Source organism: Anolis sagrei, chromosome 9 (genome assembly GCF_037176765.1).
Source record: "Anolis sagrei isolate rAnoSag1 chromosome 9, rAnoSag1.mat, whole genome shotgun sequence".
NCBI classification, from domain to species: domain Eukaryota; kingdom Metazoa; phylum Chordata; class Lepidosauria; order Squamata; family Dactyloidae; genus Anolis; species Anolis sagrei.
In genome coordinates this window covers 33,089,436-33,110,689 of record NC_090029.1, presented here as the reverse complement: position 1 = coordinate 33,110,689, position 21,254 = coordinate 33,089,436, and the positions used below count along the sequence as shown (strand labels likewise).

General features: G+C 44.0%; 1 protein-coding gene across 1 annotated transcript in view; it reads right to left on the bottom strand.

Moving 5' to 3' along the window:
- ADAMTSL3 (ADAMTS like 3) overlaps positions 1–21,254 on the bottom strand; it is a 218,405-nt gene that overhangs the window by 38,858 nt on the left and 158,293 nt on the right. Inside the window, exons 16-20 of the mRNA XM_067471432.1 lie at positions 15,804–16,093; positions 11,363–11,492; positions 8,848–9,040; positions 5,419–5,598; positions 3,253–3,397 (exon numbers count right to left, since the gene is read on the bottom strand). Of these exons, the coding sequence (XP_067327533.1) occupies positions 3,253–3,397; positions 5,419–5,598; positions 8,848–9,040; positions 11,363–11,492; positions 15,804–16,093 (938 nt within the window). The remainder of the gene's footprint in view (positions 1–3,252; positions 3,398–5,418; positions 5,599–8,847; positions 9,041–11,362; positions 11,493–15,803; positions 16,094–21,254) is intronic.

Genomic DNA, 21,254 nt, shown 5'->3' with positions numbered 1-21,254 from the left:
ACATGAAGCCGCTGGGGGAGATCATTCGGAGTTTCGGACTGCGGTGTTATCTCTATGCAGATGATGTCCAGATCTGTCACTCCTTTCCGCCTGTCACCAAGGAGGCTGTCCAGACCTTGAATCGGTGTCTGGCTGCTGTGTCGGACTGGATGAGAGCTAACAAATTGAAATTGAATCCAGACAAGACAGAGGTCCTACTGGTCAGTCGGAAGGCCGAACAGGGTATAGGGTTACAGCCTGTGCTGGATGGGGTTACACTCCCCCTGAAGACGCAGGTTCGCAGCTTGGGAGTGATCCTGGACTCGCCGCTGAGCCTGGAACCCCAGGTCTCGGCGGTGGCCGGGAGAGCTTTTGCGCAATTAAAACTTGTGCACCAGTTGCGCCCGTACCTTGGGAAGTCTGATCTGGCCACGGTGGTCCACGCTCTTGTTACATCCCGGATAGACTACTGCAATGCGCTCTACGTGGGGTTGCCCTTGAAGACTGTTCGGAAACTCCAACTAGTCCAGCGTGCGGCAGCCAGATTGCTCACCGGAGCGACATACAGGGAGCATACCACCCCCCTGTTGTGCCAGCTCCACTGGCTGCCGGTTCAATTCCGAGCACAATTCAAGGTGCTGGTCTTAACCTACAAAACCCTATACGGTTCTGGTCCAGTGTATCTGTCCGAACGTATCTCCCTCTACGTCCCACCTCGGAGTTTGAGATCATCTGGGGAGGCCCTGCTCTCGACCCCACCACTCTCACAAGTGAGGCTGGTGGGGACGAGAAGCAGAGCCTTCTCAGTGGTGGCCCCCCACCTGTGGAATTCACTCCCGGGGGAAATCAGAACAGCACCAACCCTCCTCTCCTTCAGGAGGAGGGTGAAGACATGGCTGTGGAACCAGGCCTTTGGGCAACCAGGCAATTAGACAATGACAACCAAATAAGACAATCAGATGTGTAAGATCGGCAGGATTGTCGAAATGGAACCAAAACAGATCTTTGAGTTAATTGTACACTGATGGGTAGGACGAAGATCCAGGTTTGTATTGTTTTTACTGATTTTATCATTTTACTGATTTTATTGGATAATGTTGAATTGTGGGAATTTGTACTGTTATATTTTTTGTGATGATTGTTTGTGTAGCAGGCGTCTAAGTGCGCCTTGCAGCTGTAAGCCGCCCTGGGTCCCCTTCGGGGTGAGAAGGGCGGGGTACAAGAACCCCAAATAAATAAATAATAAATATTTTGTCTGTTTGTTTGCTTTGTTCTGTTAGAAATGTAATATAATTTGACTGGTTGTCCTGACACGACAAATAAATAAATAAATAAATAAATCTCTTTTTGAATACAAAATGGCACTACTATTATTTATTTATTTATTTACTATATTTATATTCCACCCCTCTCAGCGCAGGGGCAACTTGGAGCAGTTCACAAATTGGCAACAATTCGATGCCTTAACAATTATAACAAGTAAAAACAATCAAGAAATTCTGTTAAAAATAATAGCATATAATATTTAAAAATATATAAAAACCGTCGAAAAGCCTTAAAACATTATTGTGAGCGTCTCCATGTCAAATCGTTATTCCATTGTGTTATCAAGTAGTTCCATAATTCCGTTTAGCTATGCCGTATGGATGGATGACATCCTTGAAGTGACTGAATTGACCTTGAAGGAGCTGGGGGTGCTGACGGCCGACAGGGAGCTCTGGCGTGGGCTGGCCCATGAGGTCACAAAGAGTCAGAAACGACTGAATGAATGGACAACAACAATATAATAATTTAACAAAAACTTTATCATATGGTTCTGCTGACTGTGCACCTCCGAAATACTGACCCAAATCCTCTCAAGAAACTGAATTTCCACTTCTCGTCCCTTTTACATAACATGTTCTCCAGCCACTAGTAACATTCTTTCATGTTTTTCCATGTTATGTTCCTTCTTAGAATAGAATGGCAGAAACTCACAATATTTTTTTAACATCTCTCTCCACCAAGTAATTTGCAGACTGGACACACTGCCACACATATATCCACAATTAATTAAATTCAGATAGATATGCAGCTCAAAAATATTTTATTAAATGGGATGCCAAGAACATTCCTCGACGTCCCTAGAGCTTTATTTCAAGTGGTGTTTTGTACCTCAGGATCCTGGCATCTGAACTGGCCATGAAGTCCAAGAAAAGGAATTTCAAATTGTATATGAACCAGCAATTGCTCCTATTTTGTTTGAGGACTTGCTTTGGGATTGCTATGCAATATAAAGTCAAAGAAGAATGCTCACTAAATTCAGCGGTGTTTGCACTGGGCCCCACACCTGCAAAATCAGTGTTTATGCCTCCATTTTTTGGTGAAAATGTGCAAAACACCATATAGATCAGGCACAGGCATATAGATCAGGTACAGGCAAACTCATTTCTATACAATTTATTTATTTTTACCATGTCAGACAACCAAACAGTTGTATTACATTTTTGACAGAACAAACAAACAAACATACAAAAGACACAAAGTTTGCAAGTTTGGTAGTTGATTAAATGTCCTTTGACCAGTATCCGGCCACTTGGAGTGCCTCTGGTGTTGCCGCAAGGAGGTCCTCCATTGTGCAGAAATAGTTTTCTAAGATCTACAGAGACACTCGCTGGAACACCTCAGCAAGCGAGAGTCCAAAAGTGGCAGGCTCAAACCCAGAACCTCAACCAATGGCTGATACCCAATGAGAGACTCCCCCCTGGGCACACAGAAGACTGGGCGACTTGGAAGGCGCTGAACAGACTGCGCTCTGGCACCACGAGTTACACAGCCAACCTTCAGAAATGGGGCCACAAAGTGGAATCCTTGACATGCGAGTGCGGAGAAGAGCAAACCACTGACCACCTGCTGCAATGCAACCTGAGTCCTGCCACATGCACGATGGAGAACCTCCTTGCGGCAACACCAGAGGCACTCCAAGGGGCCAGATACTGGTCAAAGGACATTTAATCAACTACCAAGCTTGCGAATTCTGTGTTTTGTCTGTCTGTTTGTTTGTTTTTGTTAAAAAAATTAATACAAATGTCTGGTTGCTGATGACACGATAAATAAATAACCCTAAGTGTTTTTTTTCTTGTTGCTGTCACCGGGTGTATTCCCCCACTTTGTTTCTCTGATGGTTTCTTCTAGATGGTCAATGGTACTGACGACTCAAGCCGTTGAAGTTAAATTACCTTCTCACAAGTAAGACTTTTTAAACAAAAGGAAAGTTAGGAAAACATCTCTTACTGTTGCAGGCAGGCATGTGACAGGGCCTTACGAGCGCTGGGATGCCACACATGGATGCATTCAATGCAAGATGCTGGCCTTTGGCTGTCAACTTTCGGCAAATGGATTTCCGTCTTTGTGTCCCAACACCACAACTTACAGAACACTGAGAAAGAAAAGATACAGTAAAGTTGATTTTTGGAGCCTAGTGTGATGTGTGTGAACTTTATATAACACAAACTTGGGAGACCTGGTGGTGTTCGGGTTATTTGAAAACGGCACGTTTGTTTTGGGGTGTTAGGTAATATCAGTTTGCCATCCAGTGTGTTCAGTTGCTGACCAATTCCTGAATACAGCAGCAGCTCAACCCATTACGCAAAGTAAGCATTTGCAGTATAGTTGATTTTGCTCTTGAGGTGCTCTTGGGGGAAAATAGACCTTGACATATGCGAGTTGTAGTTACTGGGATGTATAGTTCACCCACAATCAAAGAGCATTCTGTACTCCACCAGTGATGGAATTGGACCAAATATGGCACACAGAACTCCCACGATGAACAGAAAATATATATCAGTGATTTGGGGGGGGGGGGGGGGGGGAATACTGTTTGTTTACCATTGAAAATTACCTAGGGCCGCCTCTGCCTGAATAGGAATAATAATAATAATAATAATAATAATAATAATAATAATAATAATAATAGCAACTGTGCAAGGAAGCTGATGAAACCATAGATCATATCCTCAGCTGCTGCAAGAAAATCACACAGACAGACTACAAACAGAGGCACAACTCTGTGGCCCAAATGATTCACTGGAACTTATGTCACAAGTACCACCTACCAATAGTAAAGAATTGGTGAGATCATAAACCTGCAAAGGTCGTGGAAAATGAACATGCAAAAATACTGTGGGACTTTCGAATCCAGACTGACAAAGTTTTGGATCACAATACGCCAGACATCACGGTTGTGGAAAAGAAAAAAGTCTGGATTATTGATGTCGCCATTCCAAGTGACAGTCGCGTTGAGGAAAAACAACAGGAAAAACTCAGCTGCTATCAAGACCTCAAAATGGAACTGCAAAGGCTCTGGCATCAACCAGTACAGGTGGTCCCAGTGGTCATTGGCACACTGGGTGCCGTGCTCAAAGATCTCAACCGGCATTTGGAAACAATAAACATTGACAAAATCATGATCTGTCAATTGCAAAAGGCCACCTGACTTGGATCTGTGCGCATCATTCGAAAATACATCACAGTCCTCGACTTGTGATTTTGTGATACGAAATCCAGCATATAGATCTCGTTTCCTGTGACATACTGTGCTTTTGTGTCAATAATAATAATAATAATAATAATAATCTTTATTTATACCCTGCCAACATCTCCCCAAAGAGGACTTGGGGTGGCTTACATGAGGCCAAGCCCAGTAGTGCAATATAACAAAATAAAACCAAAAACACAAAACAAACATCGCAACAAAGCAAATAAAACATAAAAATACAATAAAACAGTGCAAAAATACAATCACAATGAGCAGGCCACATGAACAAGATAAAATGATAAAAACTCAGGATGAGATAGAAATGAAACAGGAAATATGGAAGGAGCTATGGAAGAGGCAGTGGGTGGGGCCATGCAAATTTCACACCAACGCATAGAGAGTAAGGAACACTGGGATGTCTGTGGTGGAGGAAAAACAGAAAATCAAGGATGGAATTCTCCCCGTGTGAAAGCCTTCACTTGGGCGGTGGGTAGTATTGTGTTTGTGGAGGACATTGGCAAGGTCAGAACCCCCATGGCCAACAGAACCCACATGACCAAGAGAAAAGAATGTGTTTTCTGATGGTCTTTGGTGACTCCTCTGACACCCCCTCATGACCCCCTCAGGGGTCCCGACCCCCAGGTTGAGAAACACTGCTCTAAGGGATGCTCTAAATTAGGCCTGCACAACCTGCATCTCTCCAACTCCCATAATTCATGGCCATCGGACAAGCTGGTTAGGGCTTCTGGGAGTTGGAGGCCAAAACAGCTGGAGGTTGTGCAGTCCTGCTCTAAATCCAATCCTTCTTCATTATTCCAAAAATATCAAATACATTCAATTGAAAGCCAACCTTTATAGGAAGAAAAACGCAATACATCGGCACAATTATATCTGAGAATGCGTTCTAATTCCATGCTACTCACCCTGGACCACTCTTCCAGAACCAGTTGTGGAGGGCAATCTGTTTTTGCGCATGGTTTGTGCGTAGACAACTTAGGTTCATGGCAGCTCTCGTCGGGAAGTTTCAAAAAGCTCCCATCCATCCGCAACTGCTGGCAAGTCACTTGCCGGTTCTGGGTGCCTCCACCACAGGTATGAGAACACTAAGGAAGAGGAAACCAGAATTTTAGTTTTTTTTTTAAATAATGTATTTGGCATAGCCCTTCTAATAGCTCTTCAAAACACTAACTCACTATATAAAACACCAAAATTATGTGTAGTTTGCATTAACCAATTCTATGTCTTCTGAAATAAATAATATATTGTTGTTGTTCATTCGTTCAGTCGTCTCCGACTCTTCGTGACCTCATGGACCAGCCCACGCCAGAGCTCCCTGTCGGCCGTCACCACCCCCAGCTCCTTCAAGGTCAGTCCAGTCACTTCAAGGATGCCATCCATCCACCTTGCCCTTGGTCGGCCCCTCTTCCTTTTTCCTTCTACTTTCCCCAGCATAGTTGTCTTCTCTAGGCTTTGCTGTCTCCTCATGATGTGGCCAAAGGACTTCCACTTTGTCTCTAGTCTCCTTCCCTCCAGTGAGCAGCCGGGCTTTATTTCCTGGAGGATGGACTGGTTGGATCTTCTCACAGTCCAAGGCACTCTCAGCACTTTCCTCCAGCACCACAGCTCAAAAGCATCTCTCTTCCTTCGCTCAGCCTTCCCTAAGGTCCAGTTCTCACGTCCATAGGTGACTACTACAGGGAAGACCATGGCTTTGACTAGGCAATGGATCTTTGTGGCCAGTCTGATGTCTCTACTCTTGACTATTTTATCGAGACTGGACATTGCTCTCCTCCCAAGAAGTAAGCGTCTCCTGATTTCCTGGCCACAGTCTGCATCTGCAGTCATCTTTGCACCTAGAAATACAAAGTCTGTCACGGCCTCCACATTTTCTCCCTCTATTTTCCAGTTGTCAATCATTCTTGTTGCCATAATCTTGGTTTTTTGATGTTTAATATATAAGATAGGCAAATAATAGGAAACAGAGAAAGCACGAACTTAAGTGAACTCTTGGTTGCATTGGTTCAATTAGAGCAGTGTTTCTCAACTTTCCTACTGCCACGACCCCTTAATACAGTTCTTCTTGTTGTGGTGACCCCCCCAACCATACAATTATTTCTGTTGCTACTTCTTAACTGTAATTTTGCTACTGTTATGAATCATCATGTAAATACCTGATATCCAGGATGTATTTTCATTCACTGGACCAAATTTGGCAAAATAAAACCCCCCGATACACCCAAATTTGAATACTGGTGAGGTTGGGGGGGGGGTTGATTTTGTCATCTAGGAGTTGTTGTTGCTGGGATTTATAGTTCACCTACAATCAAAGAGCATTCTGAACTCCACCAATGATGGAATTGAGCCAATCTTGGCACTCAGAACTCCCATGACTAACAGAAAATACTGGAAGGGTTGAGTGGGCATTGGCCTTGAGTTTTGGAGTTGTAGTTCACCTACATCCAGAGAGCACTGTGGACTCAAACAATGATAGATCTGGACCAAACTTGGAACAAATACTCAATATGCCCAAATGTGAACACTGGTGGTGTTCGGGGAAAACAGACCTTGGCATTTAGAAGTTGTAGTTGCTGGGATTGAACTATAAATCCCAGCAACTACAACTCCTAAATGTCAAGGTCAACATCTACAATCAAATAGCATTCTGAACCCCACCAACGATACAATGGGGCCAAACTTCCCACACAAAACCCTCATGCCTTGAAGGGACTTGCTGGTGTGAGCCTCCCTCCAGCCTTGCATGCTCTCCATCACCCGCACATGCACACCACACTGCCATGCACCGAGCATGCCTGCTCTCCCCTCCCATCTTGGTTCTCAGAAGCAGCCTTCCTGTTAGCTGAGAGGCCAGCCAATCACAGTGGAGGAGGGCTTTTGGTGGGATGATTCACCATCTGTTTCCAAAAAGGAACAGAAGGACAAGCGGAGAGATCTTCAGCCTTCTCTGCCAAAAGAGTTCCTAAGACCATCAGAAATATATGTTTTCTGAAGGTCTTTGGTGACCCCTCTGAAACCGCCTCATGACCCCCAAGTTGAGAAACACTGAGTTAGAGAGCATCATTAGAACCAGTTACTTAAATAGTTTAACTAGATTTGTAGGAGTGGGCATGGAAGCCTGTACTTTATTTTTTGTGTACTATTCATTTGTTAAAACGTTTTAAAACCATAATAAACATTTTTTTCTGTCGTGTCATGAGTGACTTGAGAAACTGCAAGTCGCTTCTGGTGTGAGAGAATTGGCTGTGTGCAAGGACATTGCCCAGGGGACGCCCGGGTGTTTACATAGAATCATAGAATCAAAGAGTTGGGCCATCCAGTCCAACCCCATTCTGCCAAGAAGCAGGAATATTGCATTCAAATCACCCCTGACAGATGGCCATCTAGCCTCTGTTTAAAAGCTTCCAAAGAAGGAGCCTCCACCACACTCCGGGGCAGAGAGTTCCACTGCTGAACGGCTCTCACAGTCAGGAAGTTCTTACTAATGTTCAGATGGAATCTCCTCTCTTGTAGTTTGAAGCCATTGTTCCGCGTCCTAGTCTCCAGGGAAGCAGAAAACAAGCTTGCTCCCTCCTCCCTGTGGCTTCCTCTCACATATTTATACATGGCTATCATGTCTCCTTTCAGCCGTCTCTTCTTCAGGCTAATCATGCCCAGCTCCTTAAGCCGCTCCTCATAGGGCTTGTTCTCCAGACCCTTGATCATTTTAGTTGCCCTCCTCTGGATACATTCCCGCTTGTGGAATTTTGAGGCTTTTACCATCCTTGTGGGAGGCTTCTCTCATGTCCCTGCATGAGGAGCTGGAGCTGATAGAGGGAGCTCATCCGTGCTCTCCCTGGATTCTAACCTGCGACCTGTCGGTCTTCAGTCCTGCTGGCACAGGGGTTTAACCCACTGTGCCACCGGGAGCTCCATAAACAAAATGCCACTGTTATTTTATTATTTATCTATTTACTTTGTTTATACCCTGCCTTTCTCACTCCACAGGCGACTCAAAGCGGCTTACAACTTCTGGCAAAAATTCAATGCCACATATAAACAAAACAATAAAAACATACCCCATCAAACTATAAAACAATCAAACACATCAGCACAACACTTAAGTTTATCTGCTATGACAACTTCCTGTATAACTCAGGTTTGTTATTCAGTAAGTTCCAATAGCTCTCTTCCTGTGAATTTCTCACTGAATTACGAATCAAGGGATTGTGTGGGTCATTGTGAAAAGACTGGAAAAGAAGGCACCTCTTCCAATATCTCCTTAATACAGCTGGGTGTTACTCTTTGCAGAGAAAGTTCTTATTTGCAGTTATTGTTTTTTAAGCAGCCCGGTATACCTGTTCCCATGCTTCAACGTGCCAAACTGGCGGACAATCAATCTGGTTGCAAGCTTGCAAAGCATGAGGCTTCTTGTCTTTGCAGTTTCCAGAGTTCACAAGCGATCCCGCCGGTTGCTGGCAGTGCACTTCTCTTGTCTGGATCCCAACGCCACAAGTGGCTGAACACCGTCTCCATGGTCCTACCTGCCACCTGCATCAAGAGATGAACAAAACAGCATTCTAAGCAAGCAATGCTAGGTATAATGATACAGAAAGCAGCAATGTTCCCCAATTTTTGTGCATTTTGTGTATAACTTTCCTAGTGCCCAGAGCTGTTGCAAAGATTTCCCTCTGGCCTGCCTGCCTGCCTGCCTGCCTGCCTGCCTGCCTGCCTGCCTGCCTGCCTGCCTGCCTGCCTATCTATCTATCTATCTATCTATCTATCTATCTATCTATCTATCTATCTATCTATCTATCTATCTATCTAGGGCAGGTATGGGCAAACTCAGGCCCAGGGGCCCTCCTCCCTCTCACCAACCTTGTGCGCCAGCTGCGCCCGTACCTTGGGAAGTCTGATGTGGACACAGTGGTCCACGCTCTGGTTACATCCCGTATAGACTACTGCAACACTCTCTACGTGGGGTTGCCTTTGACGACTGTTCGGAAGCTCCAAATGGTCCAACGGGTGGCAGCCAGGTTGCTAACAGGAGCGGCGCCCAGGGAGTATACAAATCCCCTGTTGCGCCAGCTCCACTGGCTGCCAATTTGCTACCGAGCAAAATTCAAAGTGCTGGCTTTAGCCTATAAAGCCCTAAATGGTTCTGGCCCTGCTTACCTGTCCGAACGTATCTCTCCTTACGAAACCTCTGGGAATTTAAGATCTTCTGGGGAGGCCCTGCTCTCGGCCCTGCCATCTTCACAGGCTCGATTTGTGGAGACGAGGGATAGGGCCTTCTCAGCGGTGGCCCCTTGGTTGTGGAATGCCCTCCCCAGGGACATTAGATCAGCCCCCACCCTCTTAACATTTTGCAATATGAGCAGGCCTTCCCAAACGCAGTGTAGCTATTAAACTCTGATCTCGAAATGGTTGGACAACGTGACTGGATAATGACTGGTAATGAAATGTGGAGGACTTATGGTTTTTATTGTGTTGCTGATGCTAATTGTAATGAATTTTACCTGTGTTAAATGTTTTTAATGTTTAAATTATTTTTGTACTGTTGTGAGCATTGAATTGTGCCATTTTGTAAACCATCATGAGTCGCCCTTGGGCTGAGAATGGCGGTATAGAAGCATAGTAAATAAATAAATAAACAAACAAACAAACCCATCTTTCTTACTTTTATCCTTCCTTCCTCCTTCCATCTTTCCCTCCTTCCCTCTTTCTGCTTCAATCCTTCCTTCCCTTCGATCCTTTTGTCTTTCCTTCCCTCTTCCCTCCCTCCCTCTCTCTCCTGCCTTCCTTCCCTTTTGTCTTTCCTTCCTTCCCTCTTTCCTCCCTCCTCCTCCTCAGCTGTTAAACTGATGAACCATGTCTTTGAACTGCCAGGGACAAAGACATGCCATCGCACAAAAACATTTACTTAGCTAGCAGAGTTTTAAAATGTTTCTTTGAAGTTGAAGTTGCAATTGCCCAAAACAAATATTCTCCCTGAAAACCTCTTAGTTTACAATATGCACTCATAGACAAAAATAAGGTCTACTTTAGAAAAGTAACATATTTTGTTTACTCATAAACATTTTGTATTAATTCAGCATACAGACATATTTATAGATAGAATGTAGTTTCGCTGTGTTGAGAACACAAGGCATAATTCTTCATCAATAATCCATAGTCCAAAGTCTTGAAGTATACATGTTATGAAAGTCCAAACTGTATAACTGTACTCGTGGCTTTCCAAAGCAAACATATAGTAAACTCTTCCTGCATAAGTCGAAATGATATCTGCTTCCATTAAAGTCCCAAAGCGTACTGCATTGACCTCAAACTCTTGTGTCGGCAGGACTGAAGACTGACAGGTCGGAGGCTCGAATCCGGGGCGAATGCGGATGAGCTCCCTCTGTCAGCTCCAGTTCCACATGCGGGGACATGAGAGAAGCCTCCTACAAGGATGATAAAACATCAAAAGCATCTGTGCGATCCCTGGGCAACATCCTTGCAGACGGCCAATTCTCTCACACCAGAAGCGACTTACAGTTTCTCAAGTCGCTCCTGATACAAAACAAAACAAAACAAAAACAAAATGCAGCCTTGAGTCTGAACATGCTCAATGTAATCACATGTCTGTAGCCCCTCCCATACCAAAGCGGTACATCAAACTAGCAAATCAATATATCCTTATGATACAGGTTAGCAAATATACACATTAACAAACAAATAGTGAAGGCTTGGAAGATTGCTATTTCCAGCACACACTTTCTTCAAGCAGGAATGGCTTGTGCTGCCCCAACATGACCCCCGTTTGCTAACTCCAGGCCAACAGATGTTTCTCAAGCAGATGTTAGGCAAGCTTTCCACAATCCAGAGTCCTACCTTGGAAGGCAAGGCCTTGTATTGCACGCACGACTCATGGCTGGAGGTCTTTTGAATCTGTCGCATAAGCTCTCATTTACCGTTTGCTTTGTCTGTTCATGTAAACACACTGCAATGGCTTCCTGAGTCCCTAGGTCATAAATACACAGAGTTTATTCCACAGGCTGTATAGGGTATGTCAGAATGCAAGGGCCATAACACAAGTAATCATTACCTCTGTCATAGTAAGAGACATAATACTGAAGTTCATTCTGTTATGATGGTTTTGTTGATATTATGTACACCAAGGGGAAAATCTAGCTTAATGTGATATGCAAGACTGAAAATGGTCATACTTCAGGAAATCTGTTTCCTTGTTTTTAAATGTATTTCCCGCTGTGGCTTCAGAGGGCCCACAACTTTCATTTCAAGACAGCTTAATAGTTCTCCGGTTTGCAAATTTCAAGCACCTTCATACTTTCTCTGCACTGCCTAATAAAGAAAAATGCATCCTTGCTGTGATGATGCGTCTGTCCCCACTTGTTTGTGAATGTACAGTTGAATTGTTTGGTTATCTATAGCTGCCAATCAATGTTGTTTTGCACTGGTTGAATTGCCTCTCCTGCTTAATTGTTTGGCTCCTCCCCTTCCTGGGGAGGAGGGCAATGCTTTCCTGTTTTCATTCCACCATCAAACAGCTCAACAGATGGACGTGAGAAAGACTTGGCTCTAAAGCCCTTGATCAAGTTATCTCTCATCACCAATTCTCAGGTTTATACCCTTGGGACTCACACTTCATGCCCAGTTCACCCTGGACGACGTGGAGGAGTCTCAAGTGCCTTCAAACCAGTCTTTTGGCATCAAGAGGAAGACGTTGTGCCTTCAAATATAGGCCATTGGACTGGGGTTGTGATTGTTCCGCCTTTCACAGCCATTGAGAAAAGAGGGAACTAGAAAACTCCTTGTCCCAAGACTCCAGAGACTGTAATGCAGTGTTCCTCAACCTTCCTAATGCCGCTGCCCCTTAATACAGTTCCTCATGTTGTGGTGACCCCCAACTTTAAAATTATTTTTGTTGCTACTTCAAAACTGTAATTTTGCTACTGTTATGGCTCGTTGTGTAAATATCTGATATGCAGAATGTATTTTCATTTACTGGACCAAATGTGGCACAAATACCTGGTGAGATTGCGGGGAGGGGATGTATTGATTTTCTCATTTGGGAGTTGTAGTTGCTGGGATTTATAGTTCACCTACAAACAAGGAGCATTCTGAACTACACCCAAATGGAATTGAACTAAACTTGGCACACAGGACTCCCATGACCAACAGAAAATACGAGAAGGGTTTGGTGGGCATTGACCTTGAGTTTTGGAGTTGTAGTTCACCTAAATCCAGAGAGCACTGTGGACTCAAATAATGATGGATCTGGACCAAACTTGGCACAGATCCTCAATATTTCCAAATGTGAACACTGGTGGGCTAAATAGAGCTTGACATTTGGGAGTTATAGTTGCTGGGATTTATAGTTCACCTACAATCAAAGAGGATTCTGAACCCCACCAACGATAGAATTGGGCCAAACTGTCTACACAGAACCGCCATGACCAACAGAAAATCCTGTGTTTTCTGATGGTCTTTGGTGACCCCTCTGACACCCTTTCGCGACCACTCCAGGGGTCCCGACCCCCAGGTTGAGAATCGCTGCTGTAATGTATGTTTCCTTTACCCCTTTGAATATCAAGTTTATGCCTAAGGAAGATAACTCATTGTGAACAATAAAACCTATTTCGAGTTATCTGTAGTGTTTTGGTCCTTGAGAGTTCCAGTTCTCTAAAGGAGGGCAAGAAGCAATCCCCTGGGGAAAAGATGTCACGTCCATGTCTCTTTCACTAAGAGCTATAGCCCCAGGCGCGACGGCACACTTGCTTTATATATATTAGAATATATTCAGCTTTTATTGCATTCTATTTCTTTCTTTTCCACCTGTGCAATAGTTAAACGATTATGGGCAGAAATAGCTCTTCCCCTCATTCATCACAAATACTCTTTCGGTTGCTAAAAAGGCCAATTTTTATTTTTATCTGGCTCCGGAAAAAGTCAGAGTTGGAAAACGTCTCCACCCCTCACACAAAGGTTAGCGAGTATTTTATGCTTTTCATATTAGAGCAGAACGAGAGTGACAAATTATTTTTATAATGGGACTGTAACTGCTTTCCATCTGCCCCCAACTATCCAAATGCATAATTAGGTCATAAGCTGGACATCACCCATGGCATGCGAGGGAGCAACCCAAGCCACAACTTGGAAAGGCACTTTTGGCAAGAATATCATGTGCTTGACTAGATCAACCGCAGCCGATGTTACGCCACCACTACTCCAGAAACGTTTTGAAAACAACACTCTTAATGAAGCAAATCAATAAGAAATACTGTATTTACTCAAGCGCAATGCGCCATTGAATCTAATGTGCACCTCTGTTTTCAAAACCCCGAAATAAAAAAAGTATTTGCTGCCAAATGTAATGTGCAGTGGCAAAAAAGTGCACTATGTCATTTGGGCAAAAACAGTGTGCATTACAGTTGATGCGTGTTTAGAATTCCTTCTTTAAGAACTAAAGTGTTAAAAAGCCAAAGTTTGGAAAAGGAAAGGAAAAGGAAATCTTGGGGTGCATCTATGCTGCAGAACGGATCCATTTTAACTGAACTGAAATAATGTAGTTTTACAAAGTCTTGAGCTTTCTCTGCTAAAGAATGCTAGTGGATCACCAAACTATCACAGGATGTCTACGCCCATCACCTCTGGAGAAATTACACTGTTTAGCCAGTATTGCAGGGAAGTATCGGCCAGCAATGAAAGGACCAAGGTATTGACATCTCCGGCTCATCCTCTGTTTGGATATCAGCCAGCATGCCAACGACTTAAATTAAGAAACAGCTTCCTAAAATCTACAGAGATACTCGCAGGACCACCTCAGCAAGCAAGAGTCCAAAAGTGGCAGGCTAACCTCAATCAGTGGCTGAGACCGAGTGGGAAACACCCTCCTTGGCACACAGAAGACTGGGGGACTTGGAAGGAACTTAACAGACTATGCTCTGGTACCACAAGATGCAGAGCCAATCTTAAGAAATTGTTATAATGTATATATAATAAATAATAATATAATACATTGTATATACATTGTATATACATTGTATATACATATAATATTTATAATATTATAATGTAATGCAATATAATACTACTACTAATAATAATAATAATAATAATAATAATAATAATATGATATTATAATTATATATTTATATTACATGTAATATTACTAATATTCTATATAAATAAAATGTAATGTTCGTTTCTGGGATGAATAGAACTCAAAAACCACTGGACGAATTGACACAAAATGTGGACACAAAACATCTATCAGGCCAACGAGTGACCATCATTCATAAAAACACTGAAAAACACAACAGAAGGGACTTAAAAAAGCCAAAAAAAAAAAAAACCTACCCCAGTTATTTCAGTCATGAAAACCTTCGACAATACATGGAAAATATTTCTTTGAACTATTCAGAAGTGCACAGGGAGGATGCCCACAGCCTGAATGGCATTTTAAAATGGCTTACAACTTCTATAGTTGTCGAAGGCTTTCATGGCTGGAATCACTCGGTTCTTGTGGGTTTTTTTCGGGCTATGGAGCCATGTTCTAGAGGCATTTCTCCTGACGTTTCGCCTGCATCTATGGCAAGCATCCTCAGAGGTTGAGAAGGTCTGTTGGAAGTAGGAAAAATGGGTTTATATATCTGTGGAATGGCTGGGGTGGGGCAAGGCTGACTTCTCTGGTTGAAGTAGTCTGCAGTTTCAAGGAACATGAAAGGCACTGCAGACTACTTCAACCAGAGAAGTCAGCCATAGCAGAGCACCTGATGAACCAACCTGGACACAGCATATTATTTGAGAACACAGAAATGCTGGACCACACCAACAACCACCATGTCAGACTACACAGAGAAGCCATTGAAATCCACAAGCATGTGGACAATTTCAACAGAAAGGAAGAGACCATGAAAATGAACAAAATCTGGCTACCAGTATTAAAAAACTCTAAAATTATAACAGCTAAACAACAGAGAGGAAAAAACCAGGCACAGATTAACACCTCCCAGCAACAGATTTTCCCAGACTCAGGCAGGCCTTCAAATGCTAATGAAGGTGATCAGCTAAACATTCACACCTAACTGCAGCAGGGAAGAGCTCCTTGCCCCACCCCAGCCATTCCACAGATATATAAACCCATTTTTCCTACTTCCAACAGACCTTCTCAACCTCTGAGGATGCTTGCCATAGATGCAGGCGAAACGTCAGGAGAAATGCCTCTAGAACATGGCTCCATAGCCCGAAAAAACCCACAAGAACCTAGTAACTTCTATAGTTGCGTGTAAAAAATTATCCACAGTAATACCTCCAATACATGTAGCTGAGCACGGGGTAAATCCGATGTATTCCCAGTCGTAGACAACATCACCGGCATCTTCAGAAGGTGACAAATCTGGAAGGAATGGGACAGGATCACCATCACAGGGCTCCAGGTGACAACTACGTTCAGTCTCCAGTTTGGGCTCCTCACACTCTTCATCGGGCAGCTCCACTTCCGTCTGAGTAAATGCGAGGTAAATACGGCACTTCATGCCACGCACCTGAACGCCGTGGCCACAAGAAGCACTGCAAGGGGACCACGGCTCAGGAATAAACCTGCAATTAAACCATGCAGCTTAAAAATTGGGACCAAATTAAAAAAAAAATGTCCAGATCATCGACAAAGCAATTTTTTTTTGCCCTCTGGCTATATTAAGTGGACAACGGCCTAAATTATGCAGGTTTTCTTAGAATGCTGGTCGCAATGGTTTGCTGACTATATGTGTAGGCATACAGAATCTGGCAGCTGTTTGGGACATAAATCTATGAAACCATGGGATATAAAGCCTATACGGCTCCGGTCCAGCGTACCTGTCCGAACGTATCTCCTTCTACGTCCCACCTCGGAGCTTAAGATCCTCTGGGGAGGCCCTGCTCTCGGCCCTGCCATTGTCTCAAACACGTTTGGCAGGGACGAGGGACAGGGCCTTCTCAGTGGTAGCCACCCGCCTGTGGAATATGCTTCCCGGAAAAATTAGATCATCGTCATCCCTTCTCATCTTCAGAAAGAAGGTAAAATCATGGTTGTGGGACCAGACCTACAAGAAGCACTGGGCAATCATTTTAAAGGACAATGGATAATATTTGACTATGGCTTGGAAGTGGATTTGGATAAGTGAAGCGGAGTACTCGATAGTATATGGCTAGATATAGAAAACCAAAGTGCTGTTCCAGCAGTCACCAGCCAATCCCTCTCCAATGCCAGAGATACAGCTTAATGGTGTAATATTAGAAAATGTTGACCATTTCCGCTCCCTTGCCAGCCACCTCTCCACCAAAGTCAGCATTGACACCGAAATACAACACCGCCTGAGCTCTGTGAGCGCAGCATTTTTCTGAATGAAGCAGAGAGTGTTTGAAGACCGGGACATCCGTAGGGATACCAAGGTTCTTGTTTATAAAGCTATTGTCCTCCCAACCCTGCTATATGCCTGTGAAACGTGGACTGTCTACAGACATCACATGCAACTCCTGGAACGATTCCATCAGCGCTGCCTCCAGAAAATTCTGCAAATCTCTTGGGAAGACAAGCGGACAAACGTCAGCGTGCTGGAAGAAGCAAAGACCACCAACATTGAAGCGATAGTCCTCCGACATCAACTCCGCTGGACTGACCACGTTGTCCGGATGCCTGACCTCCGTCTCCCAAAGTAGTTGCTCTACTCCGAACTCAAGAACAGAAAACGGAATGTTGGAGGACAGGAAAAGAGATTTAAAGATGGACTCAAAGCCAACCTTAAAAACTCTGGCATAGACACTGAGAACTGGGAAGCCCTGACCCATGAGCGCTCCAGCCGGAGGTAAGCTGTGACCAGGAGTGCTGCAGAATTTGAAGAGGCACGAATGGAGGGCGAAAGAGAGAAATGTGCCAAGAGGAAGGCATGTCAAGGCAACCCTGACCGGGACCACCTTCCACCTGGAAACCAATGCCCTCACTGCGGGAGAAGATGCAGGTCAAGAATAGGGCTCCACAGCCACCTACAGATTCCAGAACACTGATCCTGGAAGACTATCTTACTCGGCCAACGAGGGATCGCCTAAGTAAGTAAGTAAGTAAGTAAGTAAATATGGCTAGATAAATAGCCACCAGACTGGCAATAGCTAAATGGATCGTACGTATACTGTTTAATTTTTATTTTAATGTTCATGGTTTTAATTGTTATTTTTGTTATTGTATTTTATGACGGCATTGAATTGTTGCCAGTTGTAAGCTGCCCTGAGTCCTAGGGCAGTGTTTCTCAACCTTGGGGTCGGGACCCCTGGAGGGGTTGCAAGGTGGTGTCAGAGGAGTTGCTAAAGACCATAAACAAGATCTTTTTCGCACGTCCTTTTTCCCACTGTTAGCCCCAGCTTCTGCCAAGCTAGCAGTTCAAAAACATGCAAACATGAGTAGATCAATAGTTACCCCTTCTGCAGGAAGGTAATGGCACTTCATGCAGTCATGCCGGCCACATGACCTAGGAGGTGTCTACCGACAACACTGGCTCTTCGGCTTAGAAATGGAGATGAGTACCAACCCCCCAGAGTCGGACACAACTAGACTTAATGTCAGGGAAAATGTTTTATTGAATGTTTAACTTATGTGTATTCTGTAATCCACCCTGAGTCCCCTCAGGGAGATAGAGCAGAATATAAATAAAGTATATTATTATTATTATTATTATTATTAGTAGTAGTAGTAGTAGTAGTAGTAGTAATGTATGCCATATAGATGCCACTCTTGTATGGATCTCTCTTTGGTCACTTAGCCATCATTTATGCAAATACAAAGATTTGTCATCACAGTTGAATTTTAATTTCTATAAACTGTTTTTGTAATTGAGGATTTATTCTCTTTTCTTTTGTAGTATTAATACCTCAGGCTACTACACTTTTCCTCCAAGTGATTATGAAAGAGAGGAAAGCAGCAGAGGTCTCAATTTCTTTAAGCTTCTTAAAGGGGGAAAAAAGGATGTGGGATCTTTGTTAATGGAAGGCTTACGGAAAATCCCCCTGTAAATAAAGGAGGCTCCAGAGAGAGAAACATCTACAATAATGATGGGTATCAATTATCATCCTATCCCACCAGTAAAAGCCAGACGGTTAAGTCTCCATTTTCCTTGGCTTAGCTCAGCAAACACTCTTTAGAAATAAAAACAACACACATAGCATTACATTTGCCCTTGATTTTCACAAGGTCAGAAGCCTTTATCTCCAGCGTGTCGCCTTGATGCACCATTTTTGAGGGCTTCTGAAACACAGCTGTATTTACACTTCCTTTACTCACTGTAAATTAAAACAAATTCTAGAGGCACAACAGACATCTGAAACTTTAAATGGACAGGGAGGTGACTTTTCACTTTGGGCCCTTCCAGACAGGTCCTATAGCCCAGGATCTGATCCCAGGTTTTCTGCTTTAAACTGGATTATATCAGTCCACACTGAATCATAGAATCATAGAATCAAAGAGTTGGAAGAGACCTCGTGGGCCATCATCCAGTCCAACCCCATTCTGCCAAGAAGCAGGAATATTGCATTCAAATCACCCCTGACAGATGGCCATCCAGCCTCTGCTTAAAAGCTTCCAAAGAAGGAGCCTCCACCACACTCCGGGGCAGAGAGTTCCACTGCTGAACGGCTCTCACAGTCAGGAAGTTCTTCCTAATGTTCAGATGGAATTTCCTCTCTTGTAGTTTGAAGCCATTGTTCCGCGTCCTAGTCTCCAAGGAAGCAGAAAACAAGTTTGCTCCCTCCTCCCTGTGGCTTCCTCTCACATATTTATACATGGCTATCATATCTCCTCTCAGCCTTCTCTTCTTCAGGCTAAACATGCCCAGTTCCCTAAGCCGCTCCTCATAGGGTTTGTTCTCCAGACCCTTGATCATTTGAGTCGCCCTCCTCTGGAAACATTCCAGCTTGTCAATATCTCTCTTGAATTGTGGTGCCCAGAATTGGACACAATATTCCAGATGTGGTCTAACCAAAGCAGAATAGAGGGGTAGCATTACTTCCTTAGATCTAGACACTAGGCTCCTATTGATGCAGGCCAAAATCCCATTGGCTTTTTTTGCCGCCACATCCCATTGTTGGCTCATGTTTAACTTGTTGTCCACGAGGACTCCAAGATCTTTTTCACATGTACTGCTCTCGAGCCAGGCGTCACCCATTCTGTATCTTTGCATTTTTCTGCCAAAGTGGAGTATCTTACATATCTGACAGATTTTTTTTTGTATCAGGAACGACTTGAGAAACTGCAAGTCGCTTCTGGTGTGAGAGAATTGGCTGTCTGCAAAGACATTACCCAGGGGATGCCCAGATGTTTTGGTGTTTTACCATCCTTGTGGGAGGCTTCTCTCATGTCCCAGCATGGGGAGCTGGAGCTGACAGAGGGAGCTCATCCTCACTCTCCCTGGATTCACACCTGCGACCTGTCAGTTTTCAGGTTGCACAAGGATTTAATTAATTGCACCACTTGGGGCTCCTTAATAATAATAATAATAATAATAATAATAATAACAACAACAATAATAATATCAATAATAATAATAAGTCAGCTTCTAAAGGTCACCCTACTGGGATGGAGCCCCCGGTGTCGCAGTATGTTAAACCCTTGTGCCGGCAGGACTGAAGATCGACAGGTCACAGGTTCGAATCCGGGGAGAGGCGGATGAGCTCCCTCTACCAGCTCCAGCTCCTCATGCGGGGACATGAGAGAAGCCTCCCACAAGGATGATAAAAAAAACATCCAAAAAAATCATCCGGGCATCCCCTGGGCAACGTCCTTGCAGATGGCCAATTCTCTCACACCAGAAGTGACTTGCAGATTCTCAAGTCTCTCCTGACACAACAAATAAAAAAAAAACCCTACTGGGATCTGCACGCATTATTCACTGATACATCACACAGTCCTAGATACTTTGGAAAGTGTCCGATGTGTGATCGACTACAAAAGCCAGCAGAGAAATCTGTATAAGGACCAAGTAGCAACAGTAAGAACAGACTATGGAACAACAGACTGGTTTAAGATTGGGAAAGGCATATGGCAGGGTTGTCTACTCTCCCCCAATCTATTCAACTTGTATGCAGAGCACATCATGTGATGTGCGGGCTTGAGGAATGCAAGGCTGAGGTGAAAATGGCTAGAAGAAACATTCACAACCTTAGATATGCAGACGACACCACTTTGAAGTGATGAGGAGCTGAGGAGCCTTCTAATCAAGGTGAAAGAAGAAAGCGCAAAAGCCGGGTTGCAGCTAAACATCAAAAAAACCAAGATTATGGCAACAAGAATGATTGACAACTGGAAAATTGAGGGAGAAAACGTGGTGGCCGTGACAGACTTTGTATTTCTAGGTGCAAAGATGACTGCAGATGCAGACTGTGGTCAGGAAATCAGGAGACGCTTCCTTCTTGGGAGGAGAGCAATGTCCAGTCTCGATAAAATAGTGAAGAGTAGAGACATCAGACTGGCAACAAAGATCCACATAGTCAAAGCCATGGTCTTCCCTGTAGTCACCTACGGATGTGAGAGCTGGACCTTCGGGAAGGCTGAGCGAAGGAAGAGAGATGCTTTTGAGCTGTGGTGTTGGAGGAAAGTGCTGAGAGTGCCTTGGACTGCGAGAAGACCCAACCAGTCCATCCTCCAGGAAAGAAAGCCCGGCTGCTCACTGGAGGGAAGGAGACTAGAGGCCAAGATTAAGTATTTTGGCCACATCATGAGGAGACAGGAAAGCCTAGA